We start from the raw sequence: 18,179 nt of genomic DNA on the forward strand, positions 1-18,179 counted from the left end.
CTCGGGGTGACGCTGATGCCCCGGGGCAGGTGGCAGGTGAAGGCTCTGCAGGTCCTTGTTAGGTCATGCGGCCCCGTGGCCTCCCGCCTGGGGCATCATCACAGCAGCGGTGAGGCAGCCCTACTGGATTTTACAAAGTGTCCCTTTTCTGGGAAGGCCGGGAGGGTGCTTGTTCTGATAAACCCCTGTCTTCTAGGTTTCTCAGGGATCCCTGGGGAGACACGATGGGTCTCCAGGGACCAGCAGAGGGAGGTCCGCGCCCGCACACACTCCTGATCCTTCCGTTTCCTTATTCAGGGGCCCTGATCCCCTCAATCGCCCTATTCCGTGTGCAATTCTCCACACATCACTTTTCCTGTTCAGACCTTCACTTTCTCTTTTACTTTGCCATTCCTGAAAAAGTTACCTTTGTCATATATAAATCATAAATGATCGATTCATGGTTCCAGAATCGCTGGAGACGCGTAAGAAGATTAAATTTACTCAACAATGAAATTATGTGAAATCGTTCATTTTTGAAATGTAATAAAACAAAAGTGGATGTCGCATAATAGTGATCTTTGAAACGAGCAGATGAATATATCACAGTCCACGCTTTTTGCTTATTGTTTAATTAAAAGAAAATCTCTATCCTCAAAAAATCGTCTAAAAGAGAGTTCCGGAAGCGGCCATAATTTAACATCCGGCAAAATAGCCTTGAGTTAATTCTGCCCTTAAAATACTTGACTGTGCGGACTCTTTCCACAAGAGGGGTGTGCGTGGAGATCCCGTGCAGCCCCAGCACGGACACCGCGAACGATCAGCCCGGAAGCGCCCGCCGGCGGAGTCACCACATGGTTTCATGCAGTTCTAGGTGGTTGAAGCAGGTCATTTTGCACAAGAAAACTCAACAAAACAGGACACACCAGGCTTTCTAGGGTACAGATATCCATTAGGGGCACATTTGTTCTAGTATCAGTGGAACAGTTTTTTTAGAGAAGAGTCACGATCGCCAGCTAAGGAGAGGGCGTCACCCAGCGCACAGTTTGGGGGGCGGGGGGTCTGGCTGCACATCTATTACTGAGCTGCACTGAATTTCCAGAACACCCAGGCCTGCTCTACTCAGGGAACCTGAGACGGGGTGTTTATTCCCCACGCCTGTTTGTGCTGCTGTCGCGGCCTGAGGACGGGCTTTTTGTTCATCCTTTATCGCTTACTACGATATGAAAGCTTTCGTGGACTTCCGTTATTAATCATGCTACATCTCAGCTAAAGGATGAGCGCCAGAGAGGATGCGGGGTTGTAGGGTCCGGGCGGGGAAGGAGCTGAGGAAGAAAGGCTCACCAGACAGAAAAAATGCACGAAGGATCAAATCTTCTTTCTTAGGTTCCCACCGACGCATACAGATATCATGAAAAAGGACAACAAGGTGGCCACGTGTATTCTGAAGACTTTCATTAGTTACGACCCGATATATACGTAGTAGGCAATTTGGGATGATTTAAACTCAGGAAAATTAATCTTCAGTGACGATGTTGTTCATCAGTCAAACCCAATTATATGAATAGAGACGTGGCGATGCTCTCAACTCGAGAAAGAAAATAAAGCCCTTTCCCCGCTCCTTTCCTCTCCAATTTGCAGTAATTTTAGGCATTTCCCAAAGAAATGATAAGCTCCTGTGTACTGATCAAGGCAGTCTCATTAGGAATGGGATTTTCAATGTACACAGCCTTCCGGAAGTGACCCAGTAAGTACAGGTCTTCCCATCCCTGCAGGCTAGCTTTCCCTGTTACTCTTCCCGAGTTAAAAGTCTGAGTTACGGAAGCAGACGACTAGGTAGCAGGCACTTTCGCGCCCACAGGGCCAGAAAGTCAAACAAGGCAAATGGCTTTTGACTTCTGATCCCACTACACTCCCTGCAAACAAATCTACTTAAAGAGCTGAGATTAATGAGAGGAAATAGCAGCTCAATGTTCATTTCTAGGTCTCGTGATTGAAAGAACGTGCTGCCTGCTTGCATTCTGACTTCCAGAATGTTAAATCAAAGTCGAACACACACAGAAATCCACCGCGGCCGCAGAGGCAGAGACTAGAAACTACTGGCCTGTGTTTTCTTTCAGGGAGTTTGTTTATTTTACAAGCTGTTCCTCAAGGAGCCCTCACTTGTCTCTGGAGCAAAAATCTCTTGAATCGCTAAGAAGAGGGACACACTCAGAGAGAACCGAACAGAAAGGCCAGTGTGGTGTTTCATTTGTGCAGCAATAGAAAAACAGCACGAACAACGAAACTTGGGGCATTTGTTCTCCATGGGGAGTCGGACAAAGGATCCCCACACCTCCCCTCCCAGGCACAGGGCTGAACACCCACCACCGGTTTCCCTTCTGAGCTGCTCTCCCTGACGCTCCGGAGAGGCCCTGGCTGTGACCCCAGCACAGACCTCAGCCCTGGGCTTGGGGTTGGTTGTTTGGTCTCTATCGCAGTGTTAATAAAATTAGGGTCTTTGCCCACATCTTTCCCATCAGTCACACACCAGATCTGCACGTCCGGAAGAACAAATGTGAACCCTCTGTCACAAACAGCAAGGAAAAGGAATCTAATGGCAGACAACATAATTTACCATTTCTCCCCAAAGATGCAGGTGGCTCTTTTTAAGGTCGAATATGAGCGAAAAAGAAAGGAGGAGTATTTTTCAGAATAACTGATTTTGATAACTTAAAGCTCGTTGGGCTCAACCCTGTCCTTCATTCAATCGATGGGGAAATTCTGGTCTAAAGAAAGGAGGGATGTGGCCAATTTTAGAGGCATTGCTCTTAGGATGTGAGAAGTAAAATTGCCATTCTACAGGAGACATCACGAGAAGCTGGGTCATCTAAATCTTTCCCTGATCAAATAACAGAGGAAAACGATATTATGGGAAGAAATTGAACAATAACAGCCTCCACAGACACCATGCCTCGCTCTCTCAATCATGTTGCCTCTTACACATAATCACAGGATCATGTTATTCTAAACAAGAGAGTTGCAGATAAAATAATACAGATTTCAAAGCACGGAAGACATTGTTTTGACTCAAAATGACTCTATTTTCAAGTAACCGCGAAACATTTCTCAGGTCGGAATAAAGTTACGTGCTCTCTTTTCCAGTTTCTGATCGAGTCTCCTTTTAGCATGACAACTGTTAGCAATCACTGAAGAAAAATCCCACCATGCCTTAGCTGACATCAGCATGGAAATCGCAGCGTTAATGTCACTGTATCTCACTCCAAAATAAACATTAAATTAAGGCACATTTAATATAACTAAATTGCGGTCAAAGACTTACCCAAACACAAAATACGTTCCTATTAAAGACAAACAAATATGAATTTAAAATAACCATGCCTCAGTTTACGATTTGATATCTGTCAGTCTCTCTCTCTCTCTCTGTGTCTCTCTGTCTCTCTCTCTCCCCATCCCCCAACTGTGTAATAAGACTTTAATCTCTACACTTCTTGGATGAATAATTTTGATAAATCATCGGCTTCAGAATAGTGTGCGTGGGGGGGATATGTAAGTCAATATAGACTTAGTATCTTAAAAGCAAATGTTGTAGCAGTTTCAGGTGAATATTTCCTGAAATTCCTTTGAAAAATATACTCGTTATTAGCAAAGGGATAAATGTATTGATTGGTATTTCTCCTCTAGATTTCTGGGATTCTACTCTTTGTTTTAGAATTAAAAGGGACCACTTCTAATTCATTATATATTGCAAAAATGAGAAATTCCTAATATTCTGAAAAATGCAATAATGCAAATGATATCAGGGAAAAACATGGATTTTTGCTCAAAGCACATTTTGGGGGGTTTATTACTCTGAGATAGGCATAATCATTCCTTATATAATTTGCTCATTTGAATACAGAAATTTTTAAAATTCCTGTGGAATATCTTTCTTTCAAACTTTTTATTTTGAGATAATGGCAGAGTCACAGGAAGTTGTAAGGAACAGTACACAGAGATTCCCTTACACCCTTCACTCGGTTTCCCCCAGTGGTAACACCTCAGAAAACGATAACACAATATCACAACCAGGAAACTCACATTGATACACTCTCCAGACCTTATTCAGATGTCGCCAGTTTTACACGCACCCGTGTGTGTGTGTGTGTGCGTGTGTGTGTGTGTGTTTCATTCTACACAGTTTTATCACATGTGTAGACGCAGGTGACCATGTGAAATCTGTTTTTAAGCATCTTCTGCTTTTAGTGTTTCATCTTGGCTTTACCTTTCAATGCATCCATGTCTGTAGCTCTTAGATTCTATGTCTTCTTTATGGCTTTGCTTCTTGGCTACACTAACGCATTCAGCTCTTCTTTGAATTTTATTGCCTCGTCCGTGAATTCTTTGCTAGCAGAAAGCTTTGTATTTGGTTTGCTTTTTGCAGCACATTTATCCTTTCCCAGGACAAGACACAAACATAAACAGACTTTCCAGCATACATTCACAGGGTTTTTAAAGACACCAATGAGAATAGATTAATATAAATACTAAGCTTAAAAACTGTCATAAAAGTTCAGCCTTTAAAACTGGCTTATTAAAATATTTGTTTTTTTTTAAAGCCCAGATTTAAACTACAGTTATGAGTTATAGTGATCTGCTCAGAAGGAGTTTACTTTATGATCTTTTCACCAGGCGAAAGGAATCTGGCATCTGTGCCGTCTATCCAAAATACAGTGAAGCAAGGAGGATGAAAACTCAACTCTTTCAGGTTCAAGACTTGTCTGAAAATAGTACAGCTTTCAGAAAACCTCAGTAAAGTACTACATTTCAAATGACCTCAAACAGCCACTCTCCAAGTCCCAAGCCTGCGGCTCCCACTCTGGCCAGATGGGTAGCAAGACCTGCTTCCTGCAAGATTTAGAGTAACTACAAATGTTTAAGGAAACAATACCCACGTAACAGAGGTCAGCCTCTATCTACATCAGATCTTTTCAGTGGGCATTTTATAACAAAACGTTATTTATATTTCAAGTAGCTGGGCCATTCATTCTACTTCTTCCCCTGACCAACCAAAAGCTCTCCTAGGATTCTGCATTTCCATTCACCATAGGGATTCATTTTCTTTCACGACCAGCAAGCATTCTGAATTTAGCCATTAACGAACACCTCCAAAAAGTCGATTTTCAGGAGAGAGGAAAAGGCTTACACACATCTGATGGTTACAGGGTCCTACTCTGTTCTCCAAAGTAACTACAAGTTCTTAGGGGAAAATAAGTAGTATTTTGAGGGTGGGAACCTACTGAAAATCTATGCAGATTGCAGAAGTTAGATATCTTCTTTAACCACAAAGCAGAGAACACGAAAAATATCTGATAAGTAATCATCACCTCCCCACACCCTCCCAGCCAGGTGCCCCGCCAACCCTGCACCGGAGACTCAGACATTTAACGAGAAAACTGAAAACTCCTTTGGCGATGTTCAGATTAGATGAACCCTGTTGACCGTCCAAAGTCACCTGATTTATTGTGTATTTGTATTTTTAAATACCAGGCCAAAGGAAAGAGTCACGATACACGTTAGCACCAGCAGTGCTCTGATCCTTCCTGTGTTTCTCTTTACATAAAGGGGCGATTTCGGCGTCTCATGTGGCTGCTGCTCATCTAGACACAGCTTTTCTCATATGGCTCAATAGACACTAAAATCACATACAATTTATGGAAAGGTCTAGACATTCCTTACTAATACATAGACCCAATGCATCTTAAAAATGTTACAAATAAATAACAAATGCCATGGAGCAACACTTTCAGGAAATCAAACCAATTATGACTGTATTTATACTCATACAGACTAGCAGTTTCAAAACAGAAAGAATGCAAAAGCTTGTCGAACATGCCTGATAAGTAAAAGCAAGGTGCGTCCAGGATCATCAGGGGGTCAAAGATTTTCACATTTCCCTTCTCCTCTGTACAGAGTGGGTATCTATCCACCTAAGGAAACTGGTTTATCAGACCTAGTCAGTTATATTCAAGTACAGAAAAATATAAATAAATGGGCCCCGTGGAGATCATTTGCTCTCCAGCTGAATGTGTTTATCTCTTACATGTCAGGGACTTTTTTTCCCAAGAAAACTCTTAATGCTTTTCATTTATTCATTATAAGTAATACCTTTTATTTTTATATAATGTGAACTGTGCTCTATGTCTGATTCTCTGTTTTAGGAATGCGATTCTTTTCAAATGAATTTCAAAAGATCCTACGAAATTCCTGCATTAAGGTAATACCTCTTGCTTTTGTTTTCAATAATTTTCTGGAGGGAAGTCTTAATGATAATTCTGTTGACTTTTTCCTTGAACAAAGCTATATATGTGTACGTTTTAAAAAGACGACATTCCTCATCTGTTTGTTCTTATTTCAGATGTGCTATAAACTATGGTGGTAGAAAGGGTAAATGGAATTAACTATGGAAGCTCATAATTTAGGCAGCAAAAACCAGAATTAATGTATTATCCCACTGTAGCATTGTAGTACTCGGCCAATCCAAACTTTCTTTCCTAGGGAAATATGTGATTGAGACACTTTCCATCTGCTTTTGACAAAGATAGGAGAAGATCCCCGTAAGTTATTCTCTGCTAAAAATTCTTTTTAAAAAGCCTATAAAATGATTATTGTCTTAGGGGCCTATTTCACCAAAAGAATTTTCAGTGGCACAGAAATAAAAACTAAAAAAATAAAATAAAATCCACCTGTGCTAGGTCAGCCTTTTGGAGCCACAGCAAAAGCATTTGCAGATATTATAAAACACACAGGAAAGAAATGGATATGCTTGGGAGAATGGGCGGCTGCACGCTCTTGATTAATCTAAATTCCTTCTGTGTGAAGTGGAGACGTGAATAAAAACACTGCACGATGAGCGAGAAACTAAAACATACCAAGTACGAAGGATTTTTAACCCGGCTCTCTCTCCACCAAAAATCCTGCACCCTTCACTCCATCGTCTGAGAGAGGCATGGTCACAGAGCCTTCTGGAAAGGACAGGACAGCATCTCCGCAGTTAGACATTGTCTAAGGGGCTTCTAAGGTGTCTGGTGAAAAGGGGCCGGTGCAGGACGCCCTGAGCGCTCTACTAGAGGAATCCAGAACTTCCAGTGCTCTCGGCAGCCGTGTCCCTTTGCCTTCTCCGGCGCCGGGCCCTGTCGCACCGCCTCCCTTTCCCTGCAAACCTGTTTCCCAGCCTGGACCCCTCGCGCTCTCCTGCAGGGCCGAACGCTCGGTCGCAGCGCGGCTAGAGCCCCCTCCCAGACTCTCGAGGTTCAAGGCTGGGGCCAGAGGCTCCCAGCTCCGAGGTCCACTCCACCTGCCTGCGGGCAGCCGGGGTTCCCAGCGGCGGTGTCCGCGCTCCGGTCTCCGCGCCTCAGCCTCGGCCCTGTCCTCCGCGCTCGGGGCGCGGATGGTCCCCGGCTTTCGGGCTGCACTGGCCCCCGGAGCCGCCAGCAAAGGGCAGCGTCCTCCCGCCTTCCCCAGGCGAACCCAGGCGCCGCCGATCCACACCTCTGCGCCCACCGGGCGGGCCAGGTCGCCGACGGCCGGGTCCCCGAGGCGCGGGCCGGGACACCCTGCAAGAGCAGTCGAGGAGAACTGGGTGTCCGCACGACGAGCGCGCTCTGCCACTCCCCGGGAACGGGGCGAAGCCACAGCCTGGCACGGCCCGGCCCGGCCCAGGCAGCTTCCCGGGCGGCCTCCGCTCCGAGGGACGCAGTGGGTAAGCTGGTCCCCAGATCTCTGCCCCGGCCGGCTCCGGGCAGTTCTTCTGATGCCCACTCCCCCGACACTCACCCACAGGCCCCCACCTCCACAGAAGCAAGGACGGAAAATACCACTGTCACCAGTCGGCACGTTCCCGACTGACACCCTGCCTGGGAGCTTGCACAAAACCACAAGGGTGCCCCGGCACCTGGAAGCTTCCCGATGGACCCCCGTCTGTCGCTAGAAGGAAAAGCGCACCCCATCCTCGCCGCCGCGGCCCGCCCGCTGAGGAGGGCGCCCGTCGCGCGCGCAGCACCTACCCTGGCGCGCCGGTCCGGACGTGGGTGGCGCGGCGCTAGTGGGAGGCGGACATGGACCACGCGCCCTCCATGCGCCACACGGAGAAAGCGTAGCTGAGGCGCTCGTGGGCCACGTAGCTGCAGCTGGTCATCTTATTGTCCATCTCGTCGCTCTGCAGGACCTGGTAGAGGAAGTCTATGTACCTGGCGGCCAGCTTGAGCGTCTGGATCTTGCTGAGCTTGTCCGAGGGCAGCGTGGGGATGATCTTGCGCAGCGCAGCGAAGGCCTCGTTGAGCGACTGGGTGCGTTGGCGCTCGCGCACGTTGGCCAGGATGCGCTGGCTCTGCAGCTCCTCGAAGGACTGCGCGCTCGGGCTGCCCTTCTTGCCGCGCTTGCCGGGGGTCGGGCTGCCATCTTCGCTCGACTTCTTGCTGTAGCGCCGTTTCCGGCCGAAACGCTTGGGCTGCCGCTCGAGCTCCTCCTCGCTGGTGCCCAGGCTGTCCACGGGGGACACGGGCGAGCTGGAGCCCTCCTCCATGGCGCCCGCCCGGCGCGCGTGGGGCTGGGGGCGCCGGGCGCCGAGCGCGCGCCGCTGGCCAAGCCCGCGGTCGCCGAGCACACGCTCTCCGAGCTGCTCGAAAGGCTCTGATTTCAAGGCCGGCTTGTGCAAAACCGAGGTCTCCGGGAGAGGAAGTTATTCTAACTTTTTTGGAAACCCTAGCCGGGCTGGGTTGCTAAATAGTTGTCAGGAGCGAGGGCGGCGCGCTGATTGGCCGCCGCGCCCGGGGGCAGGGCAAGTTCTGGGGCCTTTGCTGGCCGCCCCCGCCCCCCGGCGCGGCACTTTCAGTTTTGCCTCCCCCTTAGGCCCCGGCCGCGGCGGGCACCCGCGAGTGCCGGGCCCTCGCGCGACGCCCGCGCCTCCATCCCGGGCTCTGACCGCTCTCCGGCCGCGCCGCGCCGCGCCCTGGGCTCAGCCGACCCGGCTTTGTCTGCTCCTTAACTGGAGATCGAAACCCGCCGGGCTGCGGGGTCTCTCCCGCGCCGCGAGGGGTGCGGGTGGCGAGTCCTACCCTGGATGCGCTCCCAGGAGGTGAGGACGCGGCGGGGAGACCCCGGGGGCGCCCGGGCCAGTGTGCGCCTTGCTTGCTCCGGGGCGCACAGCGAGTTCGCGCCGTGGCCCGCACGTTCGGCCAGGGGTGGGGGACGTGCGGGGGCCAGTAGCCCCGGCGCCCAGACATTGGGCGTGCGGACACGCGGGTGCCCTTGGAGACGCCGCTGTCCACGCACGCGACGCGGGGATCCGTGGAGACGCGGCCTGCTCTGCCCAGCAGTTGTATGGGGGAGTTTCTCACCCCAACTTGCTGGGGAGCCCCGGCCCCGACGGCCTCAGCAGGCCGTCCTTCTAAGTGCGTTAAAACCTCAGCGCCACCGCGAGCCTCCGCGGGAGCGCCCGGCGCCCACCGCACCCACCTGCCTGGCCCCCGCCGGGGGTGCGGGAGCGGGACGGGGGCGCCCGCTAGGCCGCGGTGCAGGGTCCCAGCCTCGGGCCCCACTCTCTCCTTCGCAAATCGGCTGTTGACAGAGGGCGGTCTGGGGAGCCGCGCGGCCTCCCCTGCGCTGGGCGCCCGCGGGGCAGCCCGGGCGGCCGCAGAGCGGGGGCTCGGCCTCGGCGGGCGACACCGGGGACGTCGGCCCCGCGCCATCTGGACGCCGAGCGCGGGCGCGTTTGAAGTGGTTCGGGGGCTCTTTGTTCGCCAGGCCGTTCTGGCTCGGGGCCTGGAGGTGGTTTACGGCCTGGATGCCTTTGAACCTATTCCCAGGTGACCCGGGCTCAATTAGACCCGGGCCTGAGCGGGGCTGTCAGGCGAGCCGCGTGATCAAGGGCGGGCTGGGCCCTTTTACTGCAGTTGAACTCGGGGCCGGCGTGGCTGGGCCTCGGCTGCTCCGCGGGGCCGGGCCGCGCCCACCGCGTTAGGAAACCCGAGGGCGAGCGGCTGCGTGTGCGGCCCGGGCGGCCCAGGGGGACGTTTCCCACCCCCGCAGTTAGCGATGGGAGACAGAGCTGGGGGGGAGAGGCCCGCGCACAATGTGGCTGCGTCAGAGCGCTGCTGGTTTGCAGTTTCTTCCCCACGCGCGGGCTTCACAATCTGAAAACTACAGGATCCTAAGACTACGGGGTCCTAGGAGTCGCCGCGCCCAGCCCGCCGCGCCTGACCACCTCCTTCTCCAGCTCTGGTATGGCGCTCAGACTATCCAGCGCAGCAAAATAGCTTTCCGTGTCTCTTTAAAAATCTAAAATTAAAACTTAAGGAACAAAAGAGAGAGTGAGAGGGCCGTGGGGAGCGTCCTGGCCTCGCTGGGGCCCAGCCTTCCCGAGGCTTTGCGCGTCTAAAGGGCCTGCGCCGTATGGGAACCGCAGCGACTTGCTGCCCTTCAACTCCGTGCGTCGCTCAGTTCGCGGAGACCGAGGGCCCAGACCCCCGTTTCCCGCCCAGCTTACATAAGCCCAGAGACGTCCCTCCCCCCTCCCCCTGCCCATGAGCCCAGAGAGCGAGCGTGTAAGGAGGAGAGGAGCCTGCCTTGTAGGGTGCACCACCCCACTCTGTCTGCCCTGCTGCCCACGGGCATGAGAACGATTTCTGGAAGTCCTGTCTAAGAGCCGATCACCTCCCTAAGCCACAGCAATAGGGTGGAGCTGGGCTTACAAGGGGCGAACACCTGATATCCAAGGCACAGATCACCTACAGGTACGATTCTCCTGTAGGAAAATCCCTTTTAGAAATTTCCCTTTGAAAAATCGCTCAAGAGGGCATAGGACAAGCCCTCGTTATAACAGTCAGACCCTTGCCTCGCGCGTCTAATGTTACCACGACAAGGCTTGAAAGGATGGTTCCTGCAGTGTGTGCAGTTGTACGTGGTGGACGGGTGCTCCACGGTCCTTTCCGTCCTTCTCCTACAGATCCTTCCCGCATTGCAGGAGTTGAAAAGCTACAGAGGACCTCCCTCCAACTCTGGCAGCCCTGGTCTGCAAGATGCAGTCCTGGGGTGGAGATGTTCGGCTGCTCCTGGAAGTGCAGTGTCTGCTCACATCTAGAGGCAGGGGGAAAAGCAACCCTTTTCTGGAGTGGAACCCAGCACGCTGGGAGTGTGGCAGTAGCAGTAGCTCCTTGACTTCAGGCTGGTTGTGGAATCACTGTTTTCCTGGTACAGTGAGGCAGGGGCTCCAGGTCTGCAGTGTGGTTTGCAAGCCGGTCCCCAAAGCCCTGTCTAGAGTCTGTTTATCAGCTCCACTGCCATTCTGTCATATTCCCTAATAAGTTGTTTCCTGCATAAACTAGCCAGTGTGGGCCCTGTTCTCTGCAAGAGAACTCTGCGACACCCCGACTGTGGACCGTAGCGCAGAAGATGAACACTAGGGCTCTTCCCAGGGTGCCTTGTTTTCTCGACGTCTCTCACTTGTAATGTGGGGATAACGTGGGCCTTGGCCGCACGTTTATTAATGCCTTTAAGATCAAATCAGCAACAAACTCAGGCTATGATTTTTTTTTCACATGGAATGTATACCTAATTTCAGTTTAAAAACAACACCAGAGGGCTTCCCTGGTGGCACAGTGGTTAAGAATCCGCCTGCCAATGCAGGGGACACAGATTCGAGCCCTGGGCTGGGAAGATCCCACATGCCGTGGAGCAACTAAGCCCATGCACCACAACTACTGAGTCTGTGCTCTAGAGCCTGTGAGCCACAACTACTGAAGCCTGCGCACCTCTAGAGCCCGTGCTCCGCAGCAAGAGAAGCCACCGCAACAAGAAGCCCACGCACCACAACGAAGAGTAGCCCCTGCTCGCCGCAACGAGAGAAAGCCTGCGCGCAGCAATGAAGACCCAGCACGGCCAAAAATAAATAAATAAATGTTTAAAAATAAGAATGAAAAATAAATAGAAACAACACCAGAAAGATCAACCCTGGCCTAAAAAGAATGGGAGAGAGAGAACGAGGTGTAGGGGTCTGGAACAGAAGCCAGGCTCCTCTGCATAAAACTTGTTATGTAGATTTGACTTTGAAACCATATAAATGTTTCACATAATTATTTAAAAATTAAACCAAAATGAGAAAAAAGTAGAAAACCCTAAAAAGTCAAAAGCAAAATCAGGCAGATGTACCTAATTTTGTATCATCTTTGTGGCTTAACCATGCAGACAGAAATAATTTAAGATCACTTTAAACGCTGTGATTTGACTCTATCCATCCCTAGAGGGATAGACTGTAAAGGAGAGAGAAAAGAACCGCATAAAGGCTTAATCTGTTTTCAGTATTCATATTTCTAGTAACAGTATTGCTGCTGTCATTCTGAAACTGTGAGCTAAAGCAAGTTATTATGTTTACATCTTTGGGAATCGAGATTTCCACCCTAAAAGAAAAGAAATACAAATATAAAATGAAAGAAGTTAGGTAAGAGCATGGCTTTCTAAATTTGTTGGAAATATCAGTATGAGCTCATAATGTATTTCCTCTTAAACAATGTATTTCTTGACCCTGACCGTCGGAAAAGCACAGACGCCTTGAGTGACCCAGGGGCAGTGAGCACCCCTGGTGTCCATATGGTGACCTCTCCTTGAAGAAATGGCTGACTTAAGGTCTGGGGCAAGACGTGTACAAGATAAACGCGGTGCATCGTTTTACACCAGAGAGCAAGGAAGCTTTCAGGGACTCCTGGTCCTGCTGGGATCGTATTACTGCCCGGGAGCTTCCCACCACGGTGGACTGGGAGAGGCTGCCATCCACTGTGGTTCTAGGAGTAGCTGGATTTAACTTAGCCTGACTTGAATTCATGACTCAGGAAGGCTTGTTTTCTCTCCCCGGCCCCCCACCCCTTTCAGATAGTTCCTTTAAGTTCTCACCGTCCTGTCGTGTTTGTTTTTAATCTTAAAATCTGTCACATCTTCTGCCCTCTCCTTCCCTCCCCCACGGCTCTTCAAACTTTGCACTTTCCAGTGGAGCCCAGCAGATCCTGTTGACTCTGATGGGTGGAGAGATAAGAGGACTTATGGTTACACTCTGATAAAAACACGCATTTTATTGTACACTGGAGGGAGGAATTGATGGAAGACAGAAGAGTATTAGTGCAGGCCGGTTCATGATCACTGACTGTGCGGTTCACGCCACGCTAAGAAGTGGGGTAGGAGCCAGGCAGCAGAGACTTCGCAATGCAGCACGTTGAGGGGTGTAGTGGAGTGTGCTGGACCCGGGCTGAGGTCTGGGGTGCTGGGGAAGACACCAGCAAAGGGGGAGCAAGTCTACCAGGAGAGATGAGAATGTGTCAAGCTCCACGGGGTGAAAGAGTCATGGGTGTCCCCACAATGGGTGGTCCCTGCACCTGGGAGCTCAGGGGATCCGTGGCCAGCACTCTCTTGGTTACTGATGATACAAACACAATCTGTACATGTTTAACAGAAAAGGAATTTCTTCACTACTTCGGAAGCTCAGGCTCTGGCTGGCTTCAGGCTTAGCTGGATCCAGGAGTTTCGGTGATGCTGTGTCTCTCTTTTCCCGTCCACCCTGCAGCTCTGCTTCCCTCTGTGTGTGAGCCTCACTCTGTCTTAGTACAAGGCCCCCCCCCCCCCCGTGCCTGAGGATGACCGGCGTGACACTTCAGTGTCATATTATCCTGGGATGGCAGCACTAATTAAACAAGTTTTCTCCCGTTGCTCCAGCAGAGAAGGTAAGCATGGAACCCTGACTGGCTGGACTTGCACCATGTGGCTGCAGGCCTGGGGGGCCCTGAGATTGGGGAGGTCCCGCCTGGAAGAGAGGCTGGGCCCACGAGCAAGGCGTGTGCGTTGCGGTGGCACCTGGGAGGAGTGTTGGAGCCAGGCTCTCACAGGACCAATTACAGGGTTTGGGTTTCCTTCTGAAGGCAATGGGAACCGGAGGAGAGTTCTAAGGAAAGATGTGATGACCCACTTTTACTTTGAGAGAAGTTGGAAAGTGACAGCCAGCTGGGGAGGTTGCATTCATCCATTTTTCCTCTTGCTGTATCTAGTTATATTTTCACTTTTAGGTTTACCAGTTGGGAACAGGAAGACATGCAATTTAAACACTGCTCCATCTCGTAAGAAAAAAAGGTAAAACCCAACCACATCCAGTCTGTGCAGGAGCAGAGAAAAACCAGGATATGAGGAGGAATCAGGATTCAGTGCTCCGTCGCCGACCAGAGGATGAGCTTGGGTTAGTCCCTTCGTCTCAGCGGGACTCAGTTTCCCCTCTGTGAAAGAATGGCTCGGAGTGAAAGTTTCGTGAGGTTCCCTTAACACGACAAGGTCTAGGTTCTGTTTTCAGAAACTGATATCCGGGTTGGGAAACTTAAGCTTCGTGTCACACTTAGACACGTTGTGGCGTTTTGGAAAGACCAGGGCCGGGGTGGGTACTTCCAGAACCTGGGGACTGGGTTTTTCTTTAATCTGTCTAAGTAATGTGCAGGGGAGCCTTGGTGACCACACGTGCCCTGACCCCTCATAAAGCCCCTGTCCTGTTGTGGCCTGGTCATAAACTTTCCTGGAAAGGTCATGTGAATGTATCGTTCCCCAATACTTTATAATTAGAAATTATGGTCTCTCTTCCACGTGACACTTTTGAGCTTTAGCAGATCTTAAATTAAAACTGTATACATGTTTTAAAATGTTCTTCAGAAAACTTTAATTGCACAAGTTGAAAATTCGACTGAAAAAGTCCTGAACGCTTATCTAAATAAACATACAGATCTGACCTCAAATGTTTCAAAGAATAAATTTGGAATTAAACGTGCGTGTGTTAAAACTCTGGTTATGTCTTAAGTATAAAAGCTCATCAGAGAAGTCTCCTGGGGGAAACACTTCAGGGTGTGTGGCAAGTTTCTCTTTTATAGAAGTCACCAGAGCGGTGGGGAAGTGGGCGCAGAGCTCTCCCAGGTGACCGGGACACAGAACAATTGGCTGTCCTTGTTTAAAGAAGAAAATGTGTGTGAGTGTGTATGTGTGAGTGTGTGTGTTGTGTGTGTGTGAGTGAGAGTGTGTGTGAGTGAGTGTGTGTGAGTGTGTGTGTGAGTGTGTGTGTGTATGTGTGAGTATGTGTGAGTGTGTGTGTGTGAGTGTGTGTATGTGTGTGTGTGTGTGTGTGTTTACGTAGGGGTAAGGGGTGAGATGTAACTTCTCCAGGCTACACGTTTCTTAGCAGGTTTTTAATTATTTGGCTTGACTCCATTTTCCTACTTCATTTCTTCATCTCGTACTTTAGGGAAGATGGATAAATAACAACCCAGGTGCACCTCAAGTTCCCCTCCTCACGGGTGAAAGTGCCGGGGAGGACGCTGGGCTCCCTCGAGCTGGAAGCCGGTGGGGGGCATGAGGCCTGCTGGCTCCAGGCTTCTCCCTCCGATTCTGCTTTTCCCTCTTCAGCCCTGCTGACTTTTCCTTACCCCTCTTCAAAAAGGGCCTCACACCCAGCTCCGAGGAGACGCTGTCTGAACTCTGAATATAAAGGGAAACTAGCTTTATTTTAGTTTTTTGATGGACACTTTTTCCCCCCCGGAGGAAAAGTTAATGAACACTAGTATCAAAGGATGAAAGTGTCACCTTTATTTCCCTGGGTCACACAGGAAATATTTTGTTGGTATGTGGTACATCTTTTGGGTGGGACTCCTATACCCTGGATCCATTCTGACACCCGTGACCTGCTAACTCGTGGCTGAGCAGCTGGGGTCACACTCCCTCATATTTTGGCTGTACAGAGGTTTGCAATTTAAGAGGAAGAAAATGTTTTTACTCATTTTCCATTTTTAAAGTCGTATAAAAAATCTGGAATATTGTTATTTTTTAAATTCTGCGAGTAAAATTCTGGTATATAATCAATAACAATGCACATGATGGGAACCTTCACATAACTGGATGTTTTCTTTATGCTCAAAGTGAAGGAAAATGGTCAATGCAATGGAGGGGAAGGTGAAGGAGGAGGAGAGAAGGTGCTGGAGGAGCTGATTACACCAAGTAACAAACCCAAGAAACAGAAAACAGTCTTGTGCTTGCTTCTGGGGTGAGTGGAGAAGTGGCCCAGCTTCCCTCACCACCACGCCACCCTCTTGACTCCCTTGTTGTATGTCTTGAGACACTGAGATCCCCAGCCAGCAAGCAAGTATATTCCATACACAAAGGTAGGAAAGCGGATCTAAGTATGGGATGGAGAACTGGGTCCCTATCTCCTTTTTTGAAGGTATAACATACCTGCAAATAAACTCCACCCATTTTAAGTTTAAAATGTGATACCTTTTGACAACTGTGCAAAGCATTTCCATCGCTCCATAAAGTTCCCCTGTGCCTTTTGCAGTCAGTCACCTCCCCCTCCCCAGCCACTGGCACCCACAGATCTAATTTATGTTCCTGCTTTGCCTTTTCCAGAAAGTCATAAAAACGAAGTTGTACAGGACATAGCCCTTTGTGTCTGGCTTTTTACACTTAGAATAATGCTTTAAGATTTGTCCACACTGTTGCATGCATCTATAGTTTGTTTCTTTCTATTGCTGAGTATTCAATTGAAAGAAACAAACTACAATTTGTTTATCCATCTATCAGTTGACGGACACTGGGGTTGTTTCCAGCTTTCAGTGATTATGAATAAAGCTGCATTCAAATCATTGTTTAGACATGCTTTCGTCTCTCTCAGGTAAATACCTAGGAGTGGGGTTGTCGAGTCCTATGTAAGTGTATGCTTAACTTAAGAAGAAACTGCCCGACTGTTTTACAATGGCTGGACCATTTTGCATTCCCACCAACAATGTATAAAAGACCAGCTGCAGATGGCTATAATAATAAAAAACAAAACAAACAAACAAAAAACAAAAACCTAGCAAGTATTGGTAAGGATGTGGAGAAATTTGGTGATGTCTTAATAAGTTAATTATAGAATGATCACGTGACCCAGCAATGCCACCTTTGGGTATATACTCCAAAGAATTGAAAACAGGTGTTCAAACAAAACTTGTACACACATGTTCATAACAGAGTTATCCACAATTGCCCAAATATGGAAACAACACAAATGTCCATTGATGGATGAATGGGTAAACAAAACATGGTATAGGAGACAATGGAATATTATTTAGTCTTAAAGAAGAATGAGGTACTTATTTGATATCACTTATATACGGAATCTAAAAAATACAACAAACTAGTGAATATAACAAAAAAGAAGCAGACTACAGGAATATAGGCGTGGGAGAGTGGGAGGTACAAACTACTGGGTGTAAGAGAGGCTCAAGGATGCATTGCACAACCTGAGGAACGTAGCTAATATTTGGTAATAACGGTGAACAGAAAGTAACCTTTGAAAATTGTATCAAAATTTTTTTTAAATAAGGAATGAGGGCTTCCCTGGTGGCGCAGTGGTTGAGAGTCCGCCTGCCGATGCAGGGGACGCGGGTTCGTGACCCGGTCCGGGAAGATCCCACATGCCGCGGAGCGGCTGGGCCCGTGAGCCATGGCCGCTGAGCCTGCGCGTCCGGAGCCTGTGCTCCGCAACGGGAGAGGCCACAGCACTGAGAGGCCCGCGTACCGCAAAAAAATAAATAAATAAATAAAATAAAATAAAATAAGGAATGAAATACTGATGTGTGCTACAACATGGATGGACCTTGACAACATTATGCAGAACAAAAGAAGCCAGAAAAAGGGTCACATATTGTATGGTTCCATTTATATGAAATATCCAGAAGACGCAAATCCATAGAGACAAATCAGATTGGTAGCTGCCAAGCGTTAGGAGGAGGGCGTGTACTAACCATGTGCTCTGTTTTCTGTATCTTATGATGCTTTGACGTCTTGGGGCCTTGTGGACCCAGAGAGGGATTGCACCTCCTAGAGTCAGTGGATTCTTGGAGATAGCAAACAGCTTGCCTGAGGACATCCCTTTGACATGCAAACCAACCAGTCCTGAGTGCAAACCCCAACCCTACTCATTTTATCAGTCTGGAACACAGTCCCTGCCCTAAATCACCCCAGAACCAGTTGCCAACAACTAGTGACCACCTCTGCAGCCCCGGCCGCTCAAAGGGTTTCACTCTCTAACCTGAAGTCAACTCAGCTTGCTTACCCTGCCCTGCCTAGCCTGCCACACACAAACCACAGTAAAGGCTCCCGTCCACATGTCC

The 18,179-nt window shown here is 49.2% G+C and overlaps 1 protein-coding gene across 2 annotated transcripts in view; it reads right to left on the reverse strand.

Moving 5' to 3' along the window:
* TWIST2 (twist family bHLH transcription factor 2) overlaps nt 1–8,542 on the reverse strand; it is a gene marked incomplete at its 5' end in the record, with an annotated part of 51,709 nt that extends 43,167 nt beyond the window's left edge. For both annotated transcript variants that reach the window (XM_082658732.1, XM_082658733.1), the window contains one exon: nt 8,025–8,542. In XM_082658732.1, coding sequence (XP_082514858.1) covers nt 8,060–8,542 — 483 coding nt within the window. In that variant the 3' untranslated portion in view covers nt 8,025–8,059. The remainder of the gene's footprint in view (nt 1–8,024) is intronic.
* Nucleotides 8,543–18,179: the final 9,637 nt, after the last annotated feature.

The sequence above is a fragment of the Grampus griseus genome, assembly GCF_964374135.1.
Source record: "Grampus griseus genome assembly, chromosome: 7".
NCBI classification, from domain to species: domain Eukaryota; kingdom Metazoa; phylum Chordata; class Mammalia; order Artiodactyla; family Delphinidae; genus Grampus; species Grampus griseus.